The sequence below is a fragment of the Galeopterus variegatus genome, unplaced genomic scaffold (genome assembly GCF_000696425.1).
Source record: "Galeopterus variegatus unplaced genomic scaffold, G_variegatus-3.0.2 Scaffold1424, whole genome shotgun sequence".
Lineage (NCBI taxonomy): Eukaryota > Metazoa > Chordata > Mammalia > Dermoptera > Cynocephalidae > Galeopterus > Galeopterus variegatus.
In genome coordinates this window covers 234,355-261,690 of record NW_007727535.1, presented here as the reverse complement: position 1 = coordinate 261,690, position 27,336 = coordinate 234,355, and the positions used below count along the sequence as shown (strand labels likewise).

General features: G+C 35.4%; 1 protein-coding gene across 1 annotated transcript in view; it reads left to right on the top strand.

Moving 5' to 3' along the window:
* SMURF2 (SMAD specific E3 ubiquitin protein ligase 2) overlaps positions 1–21,370 on the top strand; it is a gene marked incomplete at its 5' end in the record, with an annotated part of 46,755 nt that extends 25,385 nt beyond the window's left edge. Inside the window, 10 exons of the mRNA XM_008576904.1 lie at positions 808–966; positions 6,822–7,017; positions 8,424–8,527; positions 11,133–11,247; positions 13,233–13,411; positions 14,259–14,396; positions 16,774–16,894; positions 18,948–19,149; positions 20,399–20,474; positions 20,791–21,370. Of these exons, the coding sequence (XP_008575126.1) occupies positions 808–966; positions 6,822–7,017; positions 8,424–8,527; positions 11,133–11,247; positions 13,233–13,411; positions 14,259–14,396; positions 16,774–16,894; positions 18,948–19,149; positions 20,399–20,474; positions 20,791–20,890 (1,390 nt within the window). The remainder of the gene's footprint in view (positions 1–807; positions 967–6,821; positions 7,018–8,423; positions 8,528–11,132; positions 11,248–13,232; positions 13,412–14,258; positions 14,397–16,773; positions 16,895–18,947; positions 19,150–20,398; positions 20,475–20,790) is intronic.
* Between the last annotated feature and the right edge of the window lie 5,966 nt (positions 21,371–27,336).

Sequence of the window (27,336 nt, the reverse complement as noted above, 5' to 3'; positions counted from 1 at the left end):
TCTCTGGGCATCCCTCCCTCCAGCACCTCAATGTGTTCACCAACGTGGAAGCTCCTTATCTCATTCTTTAAGGTCCTATAAATCCTTGTCTGTATGTAATAGTATTTAAAGAATGTGTGATATAATAACAATGAAGACCATGAAAAGTCTTTTAGCTTTTTTATTGTTGCAGTAAGCCTCAAAGCATTCTCCCTGAGGTGTCTTGAACAGGTTCTTCATTCACTAACTTCACAGATTTCAAAATTCAAAATACAGCAGTCACTTCTGACACCTTTTTTTTTTTTTTAAAAATGCTGTGATTATTTTGGGGATTATAATTTCAGCACCATTTCCAGTTTTGCTTTGCTGGAGAGCTTAAAATTAATCAGGGAATGGACACTTATTTACACAAATTTTATGGTTTAGTAAAGAAAGAAATAATTGAATGGAAATTTTAGAAAACATTTAATTCCTTATATCACTGACTTGTAAGACAATATTTTCTGTCAAACAAGTATTGAAGTACAGTTTATGTTGGCAAATGTTGTGATTGCTTTTATATTAATTTAAAATCTGTATTACATTAAATTCCAAGAACTTACTAAAAATGTAAGCTATGTGATACGTCTTTCTGAGCCATTTATGGATTGTGTTTTGAATATGTGAGTTTGTTAAACCATTGGGAATTAAAGATTCCAGCTGAACATCTCAAGTTTCTGAAACAATACATTTTGTCAGACTTCATGGAATTGTTCTGTGTCATTTACACTTGCTTGGCTCAGTAGGACCAGCAATGAGGTATTTTTTATTTTATATTTGTTTTTGCAGGGATCTTAGCAACATCAATTGTGAAGAGCTTGGTCCATTGCCTCCTGGATGGGAGATTCGTAATACGGCAACAGGCAGAGTTTATTTCGTTGACCATAACAACAGAACAACACAATTTACAGATCCTCGGCTATCTGCTAACTTGCATTTAGTTTTAAAGTAAGTTTTTGAAACAAAACGTATTAAAATGCAAGTCTGAACAAGAGGAAACTGATACATGCTTTTTATAATAATGTGAAAGAATGCTCTCTTATAATTTACTTCTGTTGAGCAAAATTTTATGTAAGCGTGTGACAAGTTTTACTCTGATATATGAGTATTTTAATCCCATTATGCTTAAGTAGGAACCTCTCCTGAAATGTTAGGAAAAGATTATGCTTCAAAGGCTCTCATGCAAGAGGGCCTTTTACAGAGGAAGTAGCTTGATGGGAAAAGTAGAGGCTCATCAGGCTAATTTTGTGTTGCCATTGCAACATAGCTAATATTAATGGCTAATACTTCAGTAGCACTTTTTGTGTGCCAAGTTGTTCTTTACATAGGTTAGCAGTTCCATCCTCAGAAAAACTGAGGTAGTTACTGCCATTTTTACAAATGAGGAAACTGAGTCATAGAAGTTAGGTTACTTTCCACAGGTCACCAGGCAGTGTGTGGCCAAGTCTGAATTAAAACGCAGACACTCTGGCTTCAGTCTGCTGTTAACTACTATACCGAGCATTGTTTGTGTATTATTTCCATCCTTCCCTTTTCTTTTGTCTCTAGCTGCCTAGATTTTTCTAACTCCATTATTTCCTGGCATTGCCTTCTGTGGAAGAAAGAAGGAAACTTCATCACTAAGCAAAGTAGCAAAGTGTCTTTTTCAACAATTCTGGCAAAAACACTTTGGCAATAGTATAGCAATAAGGTTTCTGGGCTAAAAATCTGGAGAACAAAGTTCTCTGTGACCCCCAAATAATTCATTTTAGCTTCTCTAAATGAATGATATTACCTGTTCTGCCTTCTTCATTCATTTATGGTGAAGTTCTTATTAAGTATGTTAATGTTTAAAAACAAAAAATAGTATAATTCAAGATGACTTTTAAAAATATCCTTGTTTCAGGGCCAGCCCCCGTGGCTCACTTGGGAGAGCGTGGTGCTGACAATGCCAAGTTAAGATCCCCTTACTGTTCATCTTAAAAAAAAAAAAATCCTTGTTTCATTCATCTTTTTGGCGCTAGATTAAATAAAGCAAAAAAAAAAAAAAAAAAGAACTGGTTACCATCTGTTTAGGATAACAGGAGAATACATTTAAAATGTACATCCTTGGTTTCTTCTTTGAAATACATATAATTATCCTGGCAGTCTCATTATGTCAACAGAGCTTAGTTTACTGTGGATAGAAGATTCTAAAATCTTAGTTACAAATGAAGTTCACAAGTACTTGAAAACCTTACAATGTGTAGGTAGTTGAAGACATACAGAGAAGTTTAGATTGTGTCTGTGCATTAGGATCTATAGCCTACATAGCAAAAGAAGTATAGTCCATAGTCTACCCTTTGAGTAACACTGCTCTAGGGCACTTGCCTGGTGGTGGAATTGCTATGTCATAGAATATTTTTGTCTTCAACTTTAATATATGAGGGCAGCTTTTCTAGAATAGCTATACCAGTTTGTCTTTTACTAGCAGTATGTAAGTTCCTGTTACTCCAGAACCTTGCCAGTACTTGGTATTGTTGGATTTTAAAATTTTTTGCCAGTCTGATGATGTTTAATGGTACCTCATTGTGACTTTAATTTGAATTTCCCTAGTTACTACTGAGGTTGCCCATCTTTTTATAGGTTTATTGACCATTTGGATTTCCAATTTTTGTGAAGGTCCTCTTCCCGTCTCTTGACGATTACCTACTGAGCTTGAATGGCTTTTCATTCTCTATTGACCAGTTGTATCAACTTATGTAAATTGTTTATGTACTTTGCCCATTTTTCTAATGTATTCCTTAGATTTTAAAATTTGAACTATAGATGAATATTTTTAATCCATTTATAGTTTTATTTTTTCCAGTAACATCTTTAACCATGTGGACTCTACTTTTGTATATGGATTTTTTAAGTGGTTTATAGGGACATTTCATTGGGATTTGGGGAAATGAGATGTTGAAGCTCTCTACAGGAGGGCTTTTGTTTTATTTTTGTATCATAATTGTTTGTTACTTTTCTGCTTCCCCCACTAGACTTTGAATTACTTAAGAAGAGGACCCATACCCCATTTATTTTTGCTTCTTTAGTATGTAATATACCCAAGTACTTGGCAAATGTGTCACGATAATCAAGAGTCAGAGTGGCTCTTTCGAAGGCCCAGGAAAGCTGCAAGAGGTGGTTGTACTTTATTTATCTCCTGCTCTCAGGATCATCTCTTTAGGTAATAGGAGTTTGCTTTGATGTTGCCAGTGGAACATTTCAGTAGAACAGTTATAGGCCTTTTGTCTGTTGACTAAATAGTTAGTTGCATTAAATAATTGAATAAAAATTAATTTTCCAAAGGAGGGACTACTGGTGGGATGATTAGAAATGTTCATTGCCATTTCTGTTGCAGTAAATGACAGGAAGTAATTTGAAAAACACTTGACTAGTTTTATTATGATTATTAGTTTTCCAATTCTGTTACCAGTTTGCACTAATATGGTCAATATTTGCCTTATCTGGAAGTTTTATGGATATTTAAAGTAGAAAGGTTTCATTTGAAAATTTAATTTTGTATTGAAGTATTATTTTGTTCCTTTCTTCAATATCTTTGACTTGCAAGTTGTGCTGTGAAAAAGTTTAAGCATTTTTGTGTGTGTGTGTGTGTATATATATATTTATTTTTTATTTTTATTTTTTATTTTTTTAAGTGGATGGGATTTCAAAACTCTAGCTGCTAGTGTCATCAGTAAAATCTCTAACCTGATAAATTTTCCCTGGGGTTTATATTCATATTATATTAGACAAATATGTAAAAATTATTTGCAGCATTAAAATTTCTATCATAAATTTAAAGAGATAAGGGAGTTAGGTTTTACATTATATAGCTGAATAAAAACTAATTCATATGTGAAATTGAATTCATTACATTGAGGGATAAGAAACAATTGTAACCTTGAATTGCTGTTTTTAAAAAGATACTCAGGCAGTAATTTTAAAATTTAGCTGTTGATTTATTAATCCATATTTATCAGGATATGTTGAATAAAAATCTCTTTATTCCATTAATGTTTATTTTTATTTTAAAAGATTTTTAAATTTTGGGATTTTTTTAGATGGATTAAAGGAGTTTTGAATCTGAGCTGTCAAATATATTGTTACCTTTTGGGAGAGCTAATATGATTTTTATTGCTCTCTGTGGAATTTTTTTTGGAGGGGCAAAAACTGTTAATAGTACATAGGTTATTGTTATCATTAGGCTAATTCTGAATTGATGAAATTGGTCTGAATTTTAGGATACTATAACGTATGGATTATATCATTATACAACCACAAATAATTTTAGGTTACTTTGGTTTTTATCACTTTTTTTCCTGTTTCAGCACTTAGGAAATGAAAAAATTCTGATTGCAGTATAATCATATAGAGAGTGCTTATCTGAGCCAGATAAAAATAAAGTGGAGTGAATTATGTTTTAGAGAGGAACACAATATTCAAACTAAGGAGAATTGGGAATTAATTTGGGGGGAGGAAGCAATAAGAGAAGTTACCTCTTCAAAATATGTACTAGGCCTATTATATATAAAATGTCCATTTTAGGCCATCCTCTTGACTTCAGAAAATCCTTTCTTATGCAGATGCATTAATCTCCCTCAGCCTTTACCTCTTATGTGCATCCCTCCTGCAGTATTATTCACAATATTCACTACAGAACAACGCTTTTGATATTCTGAGGATTGTGCAGTTCCTGTGAGGCCTCAACAATGATAGTGTACAATGCTGTTAAACTGTTGCAAAAATATTGTCAATAGGGCTCAATAACTGTGCCAAGGAATATATTCTTTTAAGAAATTATTTTTAGTCAGTTTTTTCATTTTCCTTGCTTGAAAAGCATGTCTTACAGATGTTTTTTAACCCAATAACTGTGTTAGTAGTAATTATAATAACTGACATTTACTGTGTGTGTATCATGCTCTCGTTTTTTCATTTTCCTTGCTTGAAAAGCATGTCTTACAGATGTTTTTTAACCCAATAACTGTATTAGTAGTAATTATAATAACTGACATTTACTGTGTGTGTATCATGCTCTGACTAATTTTAGACATACTAATATGAGTATAGTAGTATTTCATTCTGGTTTTAATTTGCATTTCTCAAATGACTAATGACGTTGAATGTCTTTCATGTGGTTATTTGTCATCAATATGTCTTCCCTGGTGAAATTTTTTGTACCTCTTCCCCCTTTTTATTATATCTTTCTTTATTTTTTGGTAGCTGGCTGGTATGGGGATCCTAACTCTTGACCTTGGTGTTATCAGCCCCACACTCTACTGAGTGAGCTAACCGACCAGTCCTCCCCCTTTTAAATTGAGCTATTTAGTTTTTCTGTTGTCTAGTTTTGACAATTCTTTAGATATTTAGATATCAGATAAATGCTTTCCAAAGATTTTCTCCTCCTCCGTGACTTGTCTTTTCATTTTCTTAAGTGTCTCTTGAAGAGCAGAAATTCTTTAAAATTTTGATGACATTTGATTTATTCATTTGTCCTTTTATAGGTATGTTTTTGGTGTTTTATCTAAGGAATCATTGCCTAAGGCAGGTCATAAAAATTTTCTCCTGTGTTTAGAAGTTTTATGGCTTTAGGTTTTACACTGAGGTCTGCAATCCATCTTGAGTTAGTTTCTGTATCTGGTCTGATATATACCCCAATTTATTTTTTAAAAATAGGAGTATACAATTGTTTATGGAATACTTTTATTTGTATAATATTCTGGTGTGTGTGTGTGTGTGTGTGTGTGTGTGTAAAACACCTTTATAATGTTTATAAGAGTATTTAATATTGACTTGACATTTTCAACAAAGCTATATTTTCTCTGTTTGGTCGTATGTTTTAGGTATAAAATTTGGCCTGTTACATAAGAATCACTATATGTAAAGTGAATTTGAGTGATCTGTTGGAGAACTGAAAGTCATTTTTGTATATTTTATCATAGTTACCATTGCCCTTTACCTTTAGGTTAAAAGATTGTCCTCTTGTCTGTTGTGTGTGAAATTTTAAACTCCAACTGTTATCACTCAGCGACTGCATAGACATCAATAGTGAATTATCTAACTTTTTATTTCCTGACAGCTTATTGGAATTAACTATCATAGGGTTCTGTAAAAAAAATTCGTAGATGTAATATTTTATGCTATGAGAATTAAAATGTATCTGGTCAACTTGCCTTTTAAAAGTTGTTATTATATTTATGATGTACTTGGGAGATTATTTTCATGTGTTTGTGGTTTGAAGTTACCTTAGCACAACAATGTGAATATATTTAATACTACTGAAGTGTACACTTAAAAATGGTTAAAATGTTAAATTCGGAAAGTGCTTGTATCTCTGTGCCAGTAACTTACATGTGATCTCCCACATTCTTGTGGTCTAGACTATAGCAGGTATAGGAGAAAGGGTCCCTGCCAAGCTGCCATTTCAAACTCCTCTGTGGCTCTTGAAGAAAGACAGACTCTAGTTAACAAGCAGTGTTTGGCATATGCCAAATTTTAAAATGGTGATGGTAAACTATGTGGAGGAAAATAGAAACTGTATGTGAAAAATTTGCTCTCTCTCAGCAGCTGTATAAAGCTTTATGGATAAAATTCCATTATCCGTTTCTGTCAATTCATACGGATTATGAGAAATAAACTTTGGAGTTGCTTTATTGTTGCCAAAAATGTCAAGGCAAGCATGTCCTATTAAGGCTTGGAAAATGATATAGCTAGACTTGTTTTACAGTATGATGCTATTTTAAATATATAATTGTAATCTTTTTAATTTAAAATACTTCAATCATAAAATTTCTGTTTACTTCTAGTCGCCAGAACCAATTGAAAGACCAACAGCAACAGCAAATGGTGTCATTATGCCCTGATGACACAGAGTGTCTGACAGTCCCAAGGTACAAGCGAGACCTGGTTCAGAAACTAAAAATTTTGCGGCAAGAACTTTCCCAACAGCAGCCTCAGGCTGGCCACTGCCGCATTGAGGTTTCCAGAGAAGAGATTTTTGAGGTAAACTTAGAAGTCTTATTTTAAATTATAGAAATACTAAATTTTAGCATTTTACTTTCTCTTTTCCAAGAATTCTTTTTTGGGACTCATATCTCTTTAGAATGGGAGTATTCTCATTAATTTTTTTTTAATTGTGGGGTATAAAGGCAATAATATTGGAGAGATTTAATAGGTAAGATAAGCATTTAAATGGAACGAAAAGTGTCAGATGTTCCAATTGGATCAGTTTGGTCTCTGCATTGCAAATACTTATTTGTTAATGAATTTTAAAACACCACAAATATTATCCATCCCTTACTTTCCACTTCTTCTGAAAGGTATGGGACTCTTAAATTTAAAAAAAAGATTTCTAAATTACTATTGAACTATTTCCTTAATTTATTGAAAATCTTCCTTTGTGATATATACTTTTATCTTTTCATTATAGCCCTAATACCAGTTTCAAAGTTCTTGCATAATAGGTGGCAGAAGTCAAAGGCATGGGGTTCCCACTCATTAGAAGATTCCTGGACAGGAGACGGGGGGCCTGGTAATCCTTTTGTGAAAGGATGAACATTCTTCTCACAAAATAGTTCTGACCTTTTTTGTGGTCAGTCATTTGTATTTTAAGGTGATATGAAATTGTGTAATGAAGATCACATTAGTAATTTTGTTCTTTTGAAACTTTGTTTTCCTTGCATTTGCTTTCTAGTGGTGCCTATAACCTGGAATTTTGTTAACCAATTTTAAAAAATTTAGTTGTTCAGGGCTGGCCCAGTGGCGCACTGCTACAGTGCGCCGCTTGGGAGCGTGGTGGCGCTCCCGCCGAGGGTTTGGATCCCACATACAGACCGGTTCCCACTCACTGGCTGAGCGAGGTGTGGGAGCAACACCGAGGGCTGCGATCCCGTTGCCGGTCCCAGTCCGGTACGGGCGCGACACTGAGGGTTGCGATCCGTTGCCGGACATGGAAAAAAAAAAAAAAAAAAAAATTTGTTCTACCAAATTCTTTTGGGGGGGGGAGGGGGGGGAGAGGGTTGGCCAGTACAGGGACCCAAATCCTTGACCTTGTTGTTATAATACCACGTTTTAAACAAGTGAGCTAACTGGCCAGCCCTCTTCTACCAAGTTCTGTTTTCAATGTGAGTGGAACTATTGCTATGGTTCATAGAACTAAAATATTTAATATTGCACCTGGTAGGCATTTAATATAATGTTTATCAATTGAATTAGTTTCAATAGGAATAAGCTATATCCATTTTGTTCCTAAAATTCCATGAAGTTTAAAACGTTTGGAATTCATCCATTGACTCGATTATTGAAAAAATTTCATCTTATTTAAATAAACTTATGTTTTATGGGAGGGAGAGTTTAAATAATAGCTTAAAAGTACCTAATAATAATAATATACTTAAAATTTCTTTCAGGAATCATATCGACAGGTCATGAAAATGAGACCAAAAGATCTCTGGAAGCGATTAATGATAAAATTTCGTGGAGAAGAAGGCCTTGATTATGGAGGGGTTGCAAGGTAAAGACTTGCTTATTAGTTAATAGCAATGGGTTTTTATACTAACAAATTTCATATACTTCCTGTGACATAACTTTCTCATTGACATTTATTTTCTAGTATAATATTCCCTGATGTCTGCAATACAGAGGGTATCTTAATAGATTTATTCATAATGAGGTTAGGATAGTACTGCCACCAGAAGAGTATTTTAGAACTCTGCAGTGGATCATATAGCCCAATGAGACTTTCTCTGAAAACTAGCCATAGCATTTCATGGATTGTTGGTAGGACTTGCAGGCCCTGTGTTTTCTTCATCTCTCTCCTTCAGCACATTATTTCCTCTGCTTTCTGCCATCAGGAAAAATCTTTAGACTTTAATGACGTTATCTAAAGTAAATACTGTTTCCCTTTGCATTCATTGCCATGCTTTTTACCTTGTTAAATGAGTATATGTGTGTGTGTGCATGCACATGTGTGTATGCACATGTATGTATCATAATCGTCCCCAGAATGTTTCAGTACAGTCATACATTCCCACATCGTTAAATTGATTTATTTCTGATAGTATACATACTGTCAGAATTTTTTTTCCAGGTGTGAAAATTCACTTTATGTAAACGTAGGAGAAACATTACAGCTTTGTATTGAAATATTCTAAGGATCATCATGATAATTATTCTTCCCCTAATGTTAATCTGACCTAAATTAAATTGTGTTTCCACTAAGTCCCATAATTGTTGTTTGGCATCAACTTGTGTGTTCATCTGTAGACTTGTTTTCATTGTTACCTTTTTATGCAAATGGATGTTTCTTTAGTTTGAATTTTTAAAAATGATCTCTTGCACATCATACTTAGGGCTTGATAGTTTCTGTGGAATTCTTATTATTTACTCATAACTAGATTTTGAATGTTTGTTGGGAAACTTACCTGCTGATGGCATCTAAGTACTCTAATTATATGTATAGATCAAATAAGTAGTTAGTTTTTTTTATTTTTTAACCCTACTGCTATCAGTGTTTGGACAAAATAAATAGAATATGGCAGTGAACTGCTTTTTCTGAACTTTATTCCATAGTAGAACCCCCAAATAGTTGAGTTGTACTCTTATGTGTATTCTTAAATACTTGGTGAAACAAAACAAAAATTTGGATTTTCTTTTTAAAAATCACACATACAATGGGCTGGCTCAGTTGAGTTAGCTCAGTTGGTTAGAGTGTGGTGCTGATATCACCAAGGTATAGGATTCAATCCCTGTAATGGTCAACTGCCAAAAAAACCCAAACAAACAAAAACCACACATGAAAAACATGTAAGACATGTGAGATGAATGTTATGTGTGTTGGGAAGGCTGCTTATGGAGAACTCACTTCCTTTTTTTAATCTCTAGAGTAGTTTTTTTAAGTGTTACATAATGGTAGTAATTTGATTTAGACTCTATCACATTATAGAATTTTGAAACTTTTATTTAACTAGTTGTTAATTCCATTGCATTTGCTGAAAATATCTTATTCAGTCTAATTTGTAATATGAAAACACATCATTTAAATAACACTCCTTAGCTGAGGAATGACAAAAATTGAGACTAAAACTGCATCTTTTAAGTCCTAGACTAATGATTTTATTTCAGTTTCACCAGGATAAGTAACAAGTTATCTTTTATACTTTGAAAAATATAAAGGATTTAATAAGTTTGAGGTAATAGTACTTTTATTAGGAGGTCTTTAAAACACTGATTTGACCCTTGAAATCAAGAAGTGCTGCAGAGCACACTTGAAGAGTGCAGGCTCGCACTTGTGTCCCTCTGTGCCAGGTGCCTCTGACCACTTACATTTTCTTCATGGTATGTTTGAGGGTTAATACATTAAAAGGGGATAAATGGATAATAAAATTTCTTTACTAAAACAGTACCATCAACAAAACACACCCTTGTCCAAAAGTAAGAGTAAATTAATGCTATATTACATAATCTTTATAAACTAGTATAAATCTGCTGTGATAGTGGACCAGAATATTCTAGATCACTTTGACGTTTTGAAGTAAACCCGTATTCTCTCCAAGGTCACGGGTTTGGATCCCTGCACCAGTCAGCTGCCAAAACCCCCCCCCCCCAAAAAATTTTAAAAACCCATATTCTTCCCTTCATTTTGTATTTAGAATGGATTACTAATTTATTTGGCAATTAAAAGTAGCAGACCACTGGGCTGCAGCATCTCATGAGTGGTATAATACTTGTACTCTCTGATGCTAAAATGTAATAAAATTGCCCAAAATTGAGTGATAAGTGAATTCAATGTAATAAAAAAAAGTTGGTTTTTTAAAAAAATATTTTCTTTCTTTCTTTCTTTTTTGGTGCTGTCCGGTATGGGGATCTGAACTTTTGATCTTGGGATTGTAACACTGTGCTCTAACCATTAAAAAAAAATTTTTTTTTTCTTTCAAAAAGTTTTTATTTGCTGTTTGGGCATGGTAGATTTTTTCCAGTGTGATCTTATATACTACAGTTAATGCTTCATTTCCTTTTATTAATTAAAACATTCTTTGCTAAAGTGATTAAATGATAGCATATCTTAATAAAAATGTGTTCATTAACAAAAAATTCCTTTGTCATACCTTGTTTTCTAGGGAATGGTTGTATCTTTTGTCACATGAAATGTTGAATCCATACTATGGCCTCTTCCAGTATTCAAGAGATGATATCTATACATTGCAGATCAATCCTGATTCTGCAGTTAATCCGGTATGATTTGTAATTACGATGATATGAATTAAATTGTGATGTATAATGCTCTTTGTCTTTAAATGTCCATATGGTTCATTACATAGGAATTACTTGCTCTTATCTTAGTCATAGCCTCTGAGTCAGCAATTCCTCTTCCAGAAAATTTTCTCAATCGAATGATTATGGATATGTGCAATAATTTGGGCACAGAGATATTCATTGTTCAATGGTTAAGATCTTAGATTCTGGAATTAGAAAGACATGGGATCATAGCCTGGTCTCATCACTTAGTAGCTTTGCGACCTTGGGCAAGTTCACTGACATAAACCTCAATTTTATCATTGCTATTTATTTTATTTTATTTTATTTTATTTATAAAGATGACCGGTAAGGGGATCTCAACCCTTGACTCGGTGTTGTCAGCACCACGCTCTCCCAAGTGAGCTAACCGGCCATCCCTATATAGGGATCCAAACCCGTGGCCTTGGTGCTATCAGCACTGCACTCTCCCAAGTGAGCCACGGGCCGGCCCTTATCATTGCTATTAATAATAAATATATTTTGTAATCTCAGAAAGGAGTTGTGTGAATTAAATGGACCTGCACATTATGCATTTAACATGGTGCTATACATTATTAACCCTATTATACATTATTAAGCACTCAGTGTAAGTTAGCAGTTATTGTTAACTTATTGTTTTTCTATTTTATTATCTTTCCATACAAGGGCATGCTATACAGCCACTAAAATGATAATGTAGGATAATACTTAATGATATGTAAAGATGGTGTTTGTGATATGTTAAGTGAAAAGAAGGTTACAAAATAGAGTGATACAACTTTGGTAAATATGAATATATTTAAACATTGAAAGGCTCTACACTCTAATGATGATGGTTTTTTCTAGGTATTATATAATGGGTGATTTCTGTCTTTTTTGCTTATCTGTATTTTATCTAAATATTTTGTAGTAAACATGTATTTTAAAAAAGAAAAACTTTTTAAGATTAAGATTAAAGGAAGGCTTAAAAATGAGCTTAAATATTACTTATTAAATAGAGAAGTAAAAGAATTTTAAAATACAAATATCCAAGTAACAAAACAATCTATGATGAAAGACCACACATATCCAAAGATGATATAAAAGTTAGATTCATTGCAGGGAATTCTTTATTAAGGGAAGATTTTTAGGTGAAAGCTCTTCGTGGGGAGCCTACTACCCCCACTGTTAGTAATAACAGCTCACATTTGTTGAGTGCTTACCATATGCCAGGCCTGGTGCCATGGGTTTCATCACCTCATTTACTCCTCACAGAGAGACTCCTTTTATGTACTATTATTAACCTCATATTTCCAGATGTGGACAATTAGTCCTACAGGAGTTAATTAATTTACTCAGGTATGCATGGCCAGTAACTGGTGTAATCACCCCCACAATACAAATCTGACACCAAATCTATGTTGTTTTTTGTTTTGCCTTTTTTGGCAGCTGGCCAGTATGGAGATCCAAACCCTTGACCTTGGTGTTATAACACTGCGCACCAACCAATTGAATAACTGGCCAGCCCCAAATCTATTTTGAAGTTTAATTTTTGGTTAGGTCAAGAAAGTAGGGAGATTTAGGGTTGAAAGCTTTTTTTCCATGACAAAAGTGCAGGAGGTGAGAGGAGAGGAAAAGAACTGGATCTGCAAGTGGTTTAATGAAACTACGGTGGGACTGTAGTTTGGACTTAATTTCTGAAAGATAAATTTTACAAAATGATTATATCCTTTGAGAGAGGCATTGACTCTGTAATATGTGAGGTAGAGAATCTTGAGCACACCCTAAAGAAATACTCCCTAATGATTATTGAGCTTTGATATGATCTATTCCATTTAAATAGTTATAGAGTACAAATTTGATGCTTATCAAAATAATAATGTTGCTTAAATATTTAATTTTTATTAAAAATTCTCTGGATATTTTCTAACTTGAGTTTTTATGTACATTCTTTTCAATTTCAGGAACATTTATCATATTTCCACTTTGTTGGACGAATAATGGGAATGGCAGTGTTTCATGGACATTATATTGATGGTGGATTCACGCTGCCTTTTTATAAACAGTTGCTCGGAAAATCAATTACTTTGGATGATATGGAGTTAGTTGATCCTGACCTTCATAACAGTTTAGTGTGGATACTGTATGTATTGAGTCTTATATCTATTCATTATAGTTAGAATCTGAGCTTCAAAAAAAATACGTTTCAAAACTGATGTGCTTTTTTTAAAATTTAAAAAGCTATGCACAGAAAATATTGAGTGGTTATCTGAGTGACAGGACTACATAAGACTTTTTCCCTTTTTACTGCTTCTCTGTACATTACAAATGTAAAATTAGAGAGTATTATTACTTTAAAAAGGAAGAAACCTGGTGTATTCTATTTTTAAAAGTACTGTATATAATGATTTCCTCAACAAGATGCAAGTTTTTTTTCAATCTTGAATGTGTTAGAATAGCAAATTCCAGCTGCCATTGCTTTTAATGAAGTGGTGATTGTTCAAATCATACTTTTAAAGTAAGACTAATTCTGTTTAAGGTAAGAACTAATTCTGTTTTGTAAGAGGCTGTTTGTTTATGAAGAGACACTGGCCATATTTATTTTTACAAAATATGCAAGTGGCTTTCTCACTGGGGATACTCAGACATTTCGTTTCTAGAGAGTACCCAGATTCTGCAGGGCCTCTCATCTGAATGCCAAACATAACTGACATTTCCCTCTATTGGTGGTTCTAGCTAAGCCCAGCTTTGACCAGGGCTCTTTCTCGTTACTCAAGAAGTGAAATGTTTCCTGTGTTTATGGAGGTTATAAAGCTCTTTGGCTTTGCTACCCAAGAACTAGGTGATATGTTAGCATAAGAACTAGTAAGAAGAATCTGACCTTACATGTATCATATTATAAAACTATCTTAGTTTTATTTCTCACCAATTAATAGGATATGTACTTTAGATTTCCAAGTTCCATATCTTTCCCTCTCTTTCCTATCTAGTGAGAACGATATTACAGGTGTTTTGGACCATACCTTCTGTGTTGAACATAATGCATATGGTGAAATTATTCAGCATGAACTTAAACCAAATGGCAAAAGTATCCCTGTTACTGAAGAAAATAAAAAAGAATATGTCAGGTAAACATTTCTGTGTCCTCAAGGATGAGAATTTTTTTAATGTTCTAGAATGACAATATGGAAAACCATTTAAGTATTTAGGTAGAATTCTTTATTGCTACAAAATAGGCTTTTGCAGAATTTAGCAGCTTAAAAACAACCACCATTTTATTATTTCTCACTATTCCAAGGGTCAGTAATTTGGGCAGTGAACAGCTGGGATGGCACACTGCTATTCCACGAGGTGTCAGCTAGGAACAAAATGCCAGGATAGCCTCTTCACTCATGTATGTGATGCCTCGGCAAAGACGGCTCAAGTGGTGAGGGCTGCTTGGAATGGCTCTTGATTGGGGTCACTGTATGGGGCTTACTTCTCACTGTTGGCTGGGTTCTTTGGTTCTCCCCATGTGGTATCAAAGGTCTTTTCCTTTCCCTGCGGCCTTTCCCTTCTTCCCAGCAAGATAGCCACACTTTTTATGGGTTGGCTGACTTTTCAGAGCACAAAAGCAGAAGCTGCCAGATCTTTGTAAGGCCTAAGCCTGGTGCTGGCCAGCATGACTTGTGCTGTATTCTATTTGTTAAAGCGAGTCAGCCAGCACAGGTTCAGTGTGGAGGAGAGGCTATACAAAGATGAGAATGCCAGGAGACACGGGGCATTGGGGCCATGTGTGGTAGCTACCACAGGTAGCAATTGAGAAGTGCTTTTGTGCTGAATTACTACCACTTAGCTTGTTTATAAAAGAGCACATTGTGAGTGTAAGGGATAAATACAAGGAGATGTTCTTCAAGTTTTATAAAATAAAAATTGAGGAATTTTTGAAGTATTGGGTTAGTTTGGCCTGTGGTAACTAAAGTCTTCTAAACATAAAACTATGAGAGGGGGCTGGTTAGCTCAGGTGGTCAGAGCGTGGTGGTGTAACACCGAGATCAAGGGTTCAGATCCCCATAGCAGCTCCATTTTTAGGAATTTTCTACAGAAACACAGGTGTAATTAAAGAAATATAAATAAGGATGTTCAATTAAATATTACTTGTAAAAAATTTAAAGTACTGAAATGTTTTTAGAGGAAAACGATTAAATACATACATTCAACAGAATATTATGTGGATTTTTTTTAAAAAGACTGCTTAAACTGTCAAATTTAAAAAGTGAGTCTTAGAAGAATTATAAGGGAACAAATTCTGTGGTGGTGTTTTGTGATTATACAGAAGACGGTCTAGAAGGCTACATACCAAATAAAGTACATGCCTAATGTGACGGAGCAGAGGTGGTAGCCTGGGAATAGGGAGGGAAAGAGGGTAAAAGAATGGACTTTCAGGTTTTACTCTGTCTTCACAGTTAATGTTTGATTTTTCTTTATATATGTAACCACCACATATTACATTTTTAATTAAAAAGTAAATAAATGAGTGGGAATTTTCTGAGTCTTAGCAATGTGTCACTTTCAGGATCTAGTGTGTTCTACTCAGTTCCTAGATCCCAGTCTCCAGGGTTCAGTCTATGTTTATAGCGTACAGTAACAATCCCTTGCCAACTGTAGGTGTGAGATAAAAAATCTTTTACAGTTGTGCTGTTTTGCTGTACCCATAAGCCAACAAACAAAAGTGAGGTCCTCCAAAGGATATAGCGTTAAGTAACTTATTTCTTAAGGTAGAAAACTATTTCACCGGATTTGGAAAAGGAAATGTTGATAAATTTGACAGATGAGTAATTCCGAGATGAGTGAGATGGAGAGGTTTTCCTGGGTAGAGAGAGAAATAAAAGCAATCCAATTATAAATAAGTTCTGATAAAAAACATAAGTAAAGTTATGCAGTAGATATAATATAGTGTAATTTATTTTTTGGTAAAATTATGTCTTCCAGAGTTTTTATAGCCTTCAGGGAACAATGGGTATTTAATCAAAAAGTGCTTATTATTGTTGCTTTTACTATTTCTTCTCATTTTGAATATGAGGATATTCAAAATATTCTGCCTCCTCTTCTCCCATAGACCTTCTCCAAGTGTAAACAAAACACCCAGAACATTCAGATTATATTTTCAAGTAAAACTAGAAAAACAGTAATTTTTGAGTAAGTGCGCTCTTTATTCTGGTTATTGGCATTACGTTATAATGGATTTTTAGCTTCAGACCCATCTGAGGTCCAGTAGACTTCCAGTTTACTAGGAGTTTCTCTGATTTGAAGATTTGCTTTATTGATGCTGCTTTTGTTAGCCACTTTTTATCTACATAGAACTGCCTCACAGTTCAGAATCCATTCATCATCAGTGTGAGGTTTTTTTAGATTCAATTCTTAATGCTAGAAGCTCATAAAGTGCAATGTTGCTAAAGTAGGGATTCATAATAATTACCAAATCTGAATATACAATCATATGAAACCTCTGTCCAATGTTTACAGACTCTATGTGAACTGGAGATTTTTACGAGGTATTGAGGCTCAATTCCTGGCTCTGCAGAAAGGATTTAATGAAGTAATTCCACAGCATCTGCTGAAGACATTTGATGAAAAGGAGTTAGAGGTCAGTGCATTAATGTTATGATGTCATCTAATGTAACAAGGAAAGATCGAGAATTATTTTGTTGCTTAGTTTTAGAGAAAAGTTATGTTTCTGGTGCTTTCGAAGTTTTATGGTTCAATGCCCTGAGAATTCTCATTTACAGGAAAAGCCTTTCATGCTTTGGAATTTCTATAAGTAAGCAATCTCTCCTATTTATGAACATTTAAAAATTTTTTTTCCATGTTGTCCTCTCTTGTTTTAAACAGATTTCATGTCTTATATATACATTCTTTCAGTGTTTTTTTTCTATTCCCTCATTAAGCGGTTATTGATTTAGTTAAATAAAACCTCACTAATTGGTGTCTACCATATTGAAATTTATTTAGATAAAGGCCTGGGTTTACACTAAATTTTGCAAGAAATCATTTGGTAGACAAGATCATAGAGGAAATATTTAAAATACTTAGGATAAGCTGTATCTAAACATCCTTAGACTCTTTGGAAGCATTCGTATCCTAACAATAGTGGTATTAAACAAGAAACAGTTTTTTGTTTCCTTTTAAAGCTCAAGGCACCTCAGGTCTGGTTTTTATAATTAAGACGTTTAACAAAATACATCTGAATTTTCTACTGAACTACTTTGAAAAAATAATGACATTTTATTCTACCAGTTTCCAAAATTATTTACTGGATAGGGATAGCATAAATATTTGAAGTCTAAAAATAATTTAAAACATGATTTTATTCATTAACTTCAACGTCCTTCCAACTAAATCTGTAACAGACCTATTAGCAAACAAGTCTAAAAAGATCGATTTGACTCATTACTATCCCCATTCCTTTTGGATTGAATTATTCATAGCGAAATGGCCAGAGGGAAGTAGTCAGGAGGCAGAGGAAAACAGCAGGAATGGCAGTACAGTTGAAATGTAATGCATTTTCATCTGTTTATGCAATGAATAAGGCATTTGGCCTTGTAATTGCCACTTCTCTGAAGAAAAGACTTTAGGAGGTATCTTTTGTGTTATAAATACATCCATAATCCTATTGGGTAACCTCTTCCCTGTTCAGTGTGTCTTTGACTGAGTGTCTTTTCAGAACCCTGTAGAAGCTTCGTTGGAGATTTTATTCAGTAGGGTCAGGATTTATTATATAGTTTCTACTGCTAAGGAAATCATTAAACTTTTTAGAAAAAAAAGTATATCATTTATTTTAGTGTTTAACTGGATTAACAGAATTATATAAAATCTAGGATTTGCAAGTTACATTTTGTTTTTTACTACACACTGTCATACTTCACTGTTATAAATGTGTTAGGTTAGCAAAATGAGTTCGTCTTGGACCCCAAGGAGAAGTATCAAAATGATTTTGATATAGTTCATCTATACTGACACTGCATCACGATGTCAAGCAGAGCTCTCTATCAGTGTATGCATGTATTTTGTGCTTTAATATAATTTTAACATTTTTAAGCATATTGTATTAATCCCTTTTTAACACATTTCTTGAGTTGCTATGCACTACTGGTTTTTTTTCATAGGATGTAGTGAAATAGATGCTACTGTCATATTTTGGCAGAGGACACTGCTGGCCCAGGGAAGTGATCTGAATTGCCCCAAACCACAAAGCTAGTAAGTGTTGTAGCCAGTAAAATATGATGCAGGTCTAAGGAAGGCACATATAAATTGTATTTACTCTTTGGGTCTCAGTTTCTGTCCATTAAAAAAATTTTTTTAGAATTCTCTTATGAAATTGTGGAACTTTCAAAATTCTTTTATCTTGTCAAGTCCATCACAGTCGTTCTCAGACCCTGGGAAGCGAACATGCAGTGAGTAGATACTTCTAGATTTTAAAAATACAGATCTTGACTGTCACCCCAGATGTGCAGAATTAAAATCTCAGCATAGGACCTGGTGTGTATATTTTGAAAAGCTTTCCAAATGAATCTGATGTGCACCTTTGATTAAGAACCCCCAGAGGAGAACCAACACTGAAAATCTAAGGTTCTATTTTGAGAAATTTGGGGCATGGCTTTGATTTCCACTGGCGCATAACTTGTGCAATATTTTGACAGCTCATTATTTGTGGACTTGGCAAGATAGATGTTAGTGACTGGAAGGTAAATACCCGGTTAAAACACTGTACACCAGACAGCAATGTTGTCAAGTGGTTCTGGAAAGCTGTGGAGTTTTTTGATGAAGAGCGCCGTGCACGATTACTTCAGTTTGTGACGGGATCTTCTAGAGTGCCTCTGCAGGGCTTCAAAGCATTACAAGGTAAAAGCCTGAGTGGCAGATGGCAATGTGGCATCAGACTGTCCTGGGCGGGGATAGGGAAGGGGAAGTCAGTGTTGGGTTTATATAGATATTTCACAAACCATGTGCTTATAAACAGATGCTCATTTCACTCTATTTTTTTATGATCTGTAATTTTTCACCTAGTGATGCCTCCTTCTCCTTCCTTTCTCTTGTTCCCCTCCCAAGAGCCTTTTCTGCGGGGGTTCTCTGTCATTGTAGTGAGTGAGTGCCGCACGGTGGAGACCCTATGTAGTAATGGCTCTGCCTTTCATTTTCTGGTCATCTTGCTTTTATTTCTGTTCCACATTCCCACAGGAGAAGTCCACTTCCATATTCACATCTCAGCCTGGCAAGCCATTTCCCAACCTGGGGTGCCTCTCTCCCCTACTTTTTATTTTTTCTTTTGATAGAGGCAGCATGAGTCACAGAGCCCATCTGTTTGGTCAGAGCACTTTAATTATTGCATGGCATTGGACCATTTATTTACAACCATTTTCCATTTTTAAGAATTGTTTTCTGTGGAATAAGCTGTCTAATTTGGGGATGAGTTGGTAACATTGCTGATGATTACGGTGCTTCACTGGGGGGGTGGTTGCTCTTCAACTCTTAAGCCCTTCATTTTCAAAGCTGCTGGTGGTGAATGAGGATGTACCAGGCAAGACTGGTCCATAATTCAGGAGTGCTGCCTACAGTGCTTACGCTGCAGGTCCACGAGGAAAGCCTCCTTTGAGCTGTGCTCACCTTCCCTGTTGAGAGACTGCCCCGATGCATAAAGTGAAGTCGTATTGCTCCTACATCTACTTGTAGGGGGTGTCTGTGTTAACTGAAATTTATTCTGTACACTGCTGGTCTTTTGCTGTCAGCCAAGTTTGAGTCATGAAATCTAAATTTTCATTAGGTTGTCATCTTTTTGAATGTGCATGTATTTTATCTTGGACTTGCCCAGTTGCTTTTCTTCTTATTCTTTTGCGATATTGATGTTCTCTAAAAGATAGGAGTTGGCAGAGGGATTTCAATCCTGAGTTTTTTCTCAAATTGAAATGCTAGTTTAGTAATCCAGCCTTATCCAAGGTAAATTCCAGCATTCAAAACTCAGATTATCTTCCTGCTGCCCTTTGGTGGTCTGTGTGGATTTGCTGGCATTTCCCGATCCCCAGACCCTGTGGTTTATGTTGGAGACTGATACATGCACCTGCAGGGATCTGACCCACCTTTCCCGCATCTGCAGGTGCTGCGGGCCCTCGACTCTTCACCATACACCAGATCGATGCCTGCACTGACAACCTGCCAAAAGCCCACACTTGGTAAATTACGTTTGTAGCTTTCTCATCAATCTGTGTACGTAGGTGCTAGTTCCAAACAGATTTGACTTTTCATTTATTGTTCATACTACTGAGGATCTTTAGAAGGAATGTTAAACAGCTCTTTTAAGTGATTTAAAAGTTAAGTTATTCAGAAATTGGTTTGAAAACCCCACAGTGGTAATCTCTACTTTAGAGAAATGCAACCTTTTTATATTCTACGTGACACAGACAGTGATGTGGCTATGTTAATATACACTTGCTAGGCCAGTTTACTTATTTTGAATAACTATGTAAAATCTGATTTGCTTATTCACAGCTTCAATCGAATAGACATTCCGCCCTATGAAAGCTATGAAAAGCTATATGAAAAGCTGCTAACAGCCATCGAAGAAACATGTGGGTTTGCTGTGGAATGACTTCAAGGATTTACCCAGGACTCTATTTATACCCCTGACCGACAGCCTCCTTTCAGCAGTTTCAGAGAATGCTGAAATACAGGAAACCCCGCCCCCTTAAAAAAAAAAATTTTAGGACACTGTGAGGGGAAAGGACAATTTCAAAATTCCTTTTCAAGGAAAAAAGGTCTTTATGCTTTGCCATGAGGCCACATTCAGCTGCTATTTAAAATTAATATCTTGAACCTAAAGAATGCTGACTTTTCCTACATTTCCAGAGTTAGGCAGTATTCTACACTTAAAGACTACTACTATTTTTATAAACGGTAATCTATTCAAATTGCTTCACAGATTTCAAGTCTCTCAAACATCAAGCAACTTCAGCAGTCGGTACAAGTCACATTTCATTTTGATTGAATACATGATTTTGAACAGCTCCTGTACTTGCTCTTTGTAAAAAAAATAAAATAAAATTATTTTGAATTATTCAAGCTTTGTAAACAATTGGCTAAAAGAATCATTGTCTTTAAGAAATTAAGCCATTTACATATTATGTTTTTCTGTAACAGAGCATTATATTTTGCATTATATATTTCAATCTAAGTGGGTCTATTTTATATTTTTTCAAGCATGAATTTCCTGGAATACAGCTATATAATTTTGGTTGTCAAAGTCCTAATGCAGCCATTTACTCTAAACTTGGTAGATTATTTGCTACAATAAGATGTGTTCAGGGGCTCCCTGTTTTTAAGAGACTTTTTAAAAAACCTGATCTTTTTATCTTGAATCAATATGATCAAGTATTTTGGATTTACTTTTTATTGTGAATCAAAATACTGCATTTTTATAGCTTCTCCGAGCACGTGGATGGGATGGTATTTTTCATTCTTTTGCTGGGTCAGTTTATCTGTAATATATATACTATTCCTGTAAACCAAAGTCTCTGACAAGTGCACCTAATTTATATTATATTTTAATAACTATAAGTTTCTATCAAGTAAACCATCCTGAAGCTTTGTTTAGCTGCTCATAATTTTAGTCAGCTAAAATTATGAAAAAGGAACAGTTTTGCTCTAAAGATTATTTAGCAAGCTTAGAAAAACCCTGCTTTTACTGAACAGGATGAAGTGGGGGTAGTACTGGCGCTGGTGCATAGGGATGTGATTACTAAAGAAACGGTGATTCCAACTCTTATAGTATAAATTACTTCAAAACTGAAGAGTTAATTTTGGAAGTAAGGGAATTTCAGTTCCCTCAGTGTTAAAGATCCGCATCTGATTTTGAAATGTCCGCATTGAGCTTTCAAGGTGTGTGGCATGTTGCACGATTCAGAAGGCAACCAAAACTCGGGGTAAGGGACTGGAAAAATCTGATGTTAACCATTCAAAATATGCACTATTCTTTTTTTTTTTTTTTTTTTTTACATTGATGTGAAATAATAAGAATAGCATATTTTGATGAGATAACTTTTAAATTTTGCAGCTTAATTATAAAGTGAATAGGTCCTTTGTGTTCTGTTTCTTGTGATGGAGTGAGTTTCAGTCTGTTCTTGGAGCCAAGGGCTCCTCGGAGGTGCCTCAGGAATAATGATTTAGGAGAAGTTTAGCGAGAGAGGGAGGGGAAAGGCCTGACTGGTGACTGAGGAGAGAGGCCTCTGACTCCCCATCCCCATCCCCACCCCTCTTTACTCAGAGCAGCTCTAAGTTTTCTCTTCTATTTTATATATTGGATTCCAAGTAAGCTTTCACGAGGTGTGCAGGGGAGCGGGGCACGGTGGGAGAAAAGAAGTGGAGACTTGCTGCTTAAAAAAGGTTGAGAACTACTTGTGTAGTTTCTAAGTATTTTAATGGATTTCATTTGGCCAAATTTGCTGCAGATAAGCTAGTCATAGTTATAACTGTGCAGTGATAATGTGCTTATGCTGACCTTTTTCTTCCAAACACTTTGTGTTTTTCCTACTGCATTCTTAGTAGTACTGAAGAACGTCTTCAGATGTACAGAAATGGTTTCTTTGGTATTTGATTCACAGTAATTTTCAGCTTTCACGATAGTACTTTATTGGTTGTAGGTCCAGCTCTTTTTTATATTAAAGCACTAGTGCAGTTTATAATTGTGCCTACTCTTAAAATCTTTTAGTAAAAAGTAAGGACATGATGAACACTTCGTAGAAATCATAACTGACCAGGGATGCAGTAATAATGAAATACTGTTATCAGTTTTAATGTACAATATAAAGCAGACGAATGCCATCGCTTTTTGAGTGCCTTTTTAACTTTATAATAATCACTTAATAGAGCTTTAAAGAAAGAAATTACCCCCCATAAGAGTCTGTGGTGTCACCAACATGATATATGAAAACATGATTTAGATTTGTTTCAAAATTACATTACCTGATCACTTCCAAATAGGTGCTATACAAACAAAAACCCCCAATGTGTCATTGAACCTGGGACTTGCACCTCATGTTTAATGTGAATATTTATTTCCACATGTCCCTCTTAACTGAGTTTTGTTTAATCCTTCTTCTAGTTGTGTTATTTCAGATATATGAGTCAACTTTCCATACTAATGCCTTTCCATCATGAATGCTTAATTATGAACAGTGATTACTTTGTAGAGCTCATATACAGTACAAGAGGTGAGTATTGTCTCACAGGGCCTTATTTCTTGGTGTAAAGAGTTTTTAAATAGTGCTGTGTATAGTGTACATTTTCTTTTGCACATAGTTTGTTGCCCTGAATGGGTTTATTTTTACCAAGTCTTTTTTTGTTCTTTCTTGTATTTACAGTCCAGAGCACAAGTTTCTCTTCTTTTAAATACAATGTAATCTGCTTTATTTTACAACACTAAATCTGCTTTGAACTTCCAGTGCATTGGACTGATTGTATTGGTGAGAGTTAGAGATTGTTCCAGCCGTCTTTACAGTTCGGGAGAGCAGCTTCTTTATTTTACAACACTAAATCTGCTTTGAACTTCCAGTGCATTGGACTGATTGTATTGGTGGGAGTTAGAGATTGTTCCAGCCGTCTTTACAGTTCGGGAGAGCAGCTTCTTCTGCTTCTGTCTTTAAGCTGCAGCACACAGTCAACGGATGCCATTTGTGGTATTTAACATTCTTATGTTAGGATGATGATTGTACCAAATCCTGAGTTGTTTTATTTCTAGATGTAATTAGTTCACTTTATGTAATATTCTTCCTTCTCTCAAACTGACTTTAAAAACAAAGTTTTATCATTTTCATTGTATTTGTATTTATTACAGAGTGTTTTAGCTTTGATATTCTTTGTATTTTCACTCAGTTGTTACATGAGCTTTATCAATAACATCTGTATAAATGGTTTTTTAAAAATTAACTATGTATATGCCCATGCCGAAGTTGAGCAATAAAATGAATGCTGTTTGCACTGTCACAGCATCAAAGTTTTTAAAGAATATTGAGTTTGTAATGAATTGTTTTGAAATAATTTATGATTGGCTTTATGAAGGGTGACAGCATGTGAGTCTTAAAATGAGTTCAAGGAAAATGCATGCCTGCCTTAGTTAATCCCTTTGTCACACTGCAGAGCTTCCAAGAGCTCAGGACCCCCTTTCTGTCCCCAGAGCAGAGAAGGGGTGCGTTTTCTCTTGCCACGGGAACTTGACTGGTTGGCCGTGGCTGACAGGGCTATGTGAAGATGGATTTCTGAGACCTTTCTAGGCTTAGTGGGGAAGAGATTTGGTCCTGCAACCAACCACGTCTGTCAAGGATCTGGAGGACAGAGATATGGTAGGGCCATCATATTTGCCAGCCCTTACTTTGATACTGAGCAGTAAAATCCTCAAAAATGAAAAGGAGAAATCAATTATGTTTTTTCTAGAAGCCATGGATGGACTTTAAGATTTATGATTCACAAATCTATAAATTGATGAAAGTCCAGTTAAATACATGGACAGGAGAAGGGATGAATATGGTGTTTTTTCATCCAGAATATGACTGTGTTTAAGTCTCTACACAGCACAGGCTCCAACAGAATGGAGCGTCTGGGAAACGCAGTGTTAAGTAGCAGTGGTATGCAGTATGTTAAAGTTCAGAGTGGGCATGTTGTCCTTTTTTATATTCTTTTGAAATTTATTTTTTGGCTTTGTCTCACATTGCCACATTTACAGGTTTTATCTAAAATTTGTAAAGTTTTAATATATTTGTGATTTTTAGTATTATAATAGTGTATAAATTACCCAAAAGTTTGATTTGACTAATGTGTGATTGGAAGTTTTTCTGCTGTGTGGTAACCTGAAAAGTTTGTCCCTTTGTTATAATGAAGTTTTAGTCATGTCACCCAATGCATTTATTTGTACTTTATATCTCAAATGCTTGCAGTAGGATATATACAACAGAACAAGAGCCTAGCAACAGTACAGAGGTAATCACACAGAAAAAGCATTACATTCCTTTTTTAACACTCTTAGCAAACTAGACAAACCAGATTTTAAAGTTAAATTTTAATTAAAAAGTATTTACCCTAAATGTGACCTGTGTTCATTCAGCAAATATTTACTGTGCTCCTGTGTGCCAGGCTCTATACTAGGCATATAGCTTTGCACGGCTGTTAGAAAACTGAACTTCCAAACTAGTGCTTCTAGCCTGTCTCGGTGAAGGCCAAATTCAAACTTAGGTACCCAGAAACTAATTTGTGTACAGCAAAGAAATCAGTCATGATGGGAGCTCGTAATTAAGTACTGCATCAAGGCCCTGAATCCCAGACTTGGTTTTTAAAATAGTTGGTTTGGCGCTGGGAGCAGTGGGGTCTGTGACTCCTACCCCTGTGACACATAAGATCCAGTCACAGTCTCTGGACAGGTAGTTCCTTCCTCACGTGTTTGTGTTCATCATACAGTTGCCAGCCTCTTACTCCTTACTTTGGCAAGAGGAAGCTGCATTTCCAAGGTGATGTGCTCCACTGTTGATGAGTATACCTTCTGTGGATATTTGAGCTAGAGTTTACATAAGATATCAGTTAGTCTCTAATATGAGTTTGAAACCCCACTTCCGTCTCCCTTATGGTATTATATGAGTGAAGGAAGTAGAGCGGCACCTGTAGCAGTCGGTGGGGTTGGCGAGGGACCCTTCTAAAATGTTTCTCCTAAAACAGGTTTTCAGTATGCCTAAATGTGGGATCTAACAGGTCCCTCTATAAACTGCAACTTAAGCCCCAATTTTGGATTCTTCCTTTGGCTCAGACCAGTCCCTCTCATTTCTCTGACACCAGCCGCCGCCTGCCCTTCTCATTCTCCTATAGAGACACCCCCGTCTCATTGTTGTTTACCGTGATGCCTCTTTCCTTTGCAAATAAACTTCCCTTACAGCTTTAACCCCTTCACCAAAGGCCTTATTCTGCCTCACCTCAACACTGGTTCTTTCTTTTCCTTCCCATCCTTATGAGGGGAGGCAGCTAATTCTCCAGGGCCTCACCCAACATAGTGATACACAGTTAAATAATTTTTTTAAAAAAAAGTCATATACACTTGAGGCATAAAAAACTGTCATCGCCTTTTCCCCCCATCCCCAGTCCTACTTTCCAGAGGCCATACTTTCAGATTTGTCAGCTCTATCAGTATTTACCACCACACTCCTAAATAATATGCTAATTCTACTCTATTAATTCTAGACATAGTCTGGTTAGTTCCCTATCTATGGTAGATGAGGACGTAGTTCTCATACCAAGCACCTCACTCTGTAATACCCCGATATAGTTCTAAATAACTTCAAACGTGCGCCTTATGGTGAGGCTTCCCGGGATTCTTTGGAGCAAACTGGCTTGTTTCACCGATTCCTCCACAGCACTTGAATCCCAACATCCTCCACTTGCTGAGTCACCACTTCAGCTGCTTTCTGTTTCTCAAAAATATGTTGGCATCTTTTATTTTGTCTCTTCTGTTTTCTGACCTTTGCTAAGCAATTCTATCCCTTCTCTGGCCTATTCTCTCCCCGATTCTTCTTTTTTGGTTATTCCTAGTTACTCCTTAGTATGGTAAAGAGCACCAGCCCCCTCCCAGTCACCAGAACGAGCAACCTAAGAGTCTTTCTAAAATCTTTTACATTTAAAAAAAATTATAAAGGCGTTGTTAGGCTTGTCTTAACTCATTCCAGTAGTATTAAAATATAGTAAGCAAAGCGTTAAAGTATATAATCTGTCCCTCAGTCACACACACTTATGTTTGGGGAATATTCTCCTATGCCTTTTCTATATTGTATTGCTATTATTATGTATGATACCAACTCATATCATAGTTTTCAATAAAACAGCATCTCGCTTCATAGTCTAAAATTTGCTCCTTTTACTTGAGTATACTGTGGATACCTGTATCTACTTCATTTTTCCTCTTTATGACATTGTCTGGAACTGATGTTCTCCTGCCGTCTGTCTAGCCCCATCTTGTGCATTCCCGTCCTTTCTATTCACCTGCCCTTGTTAACTTGTAGCAAATTA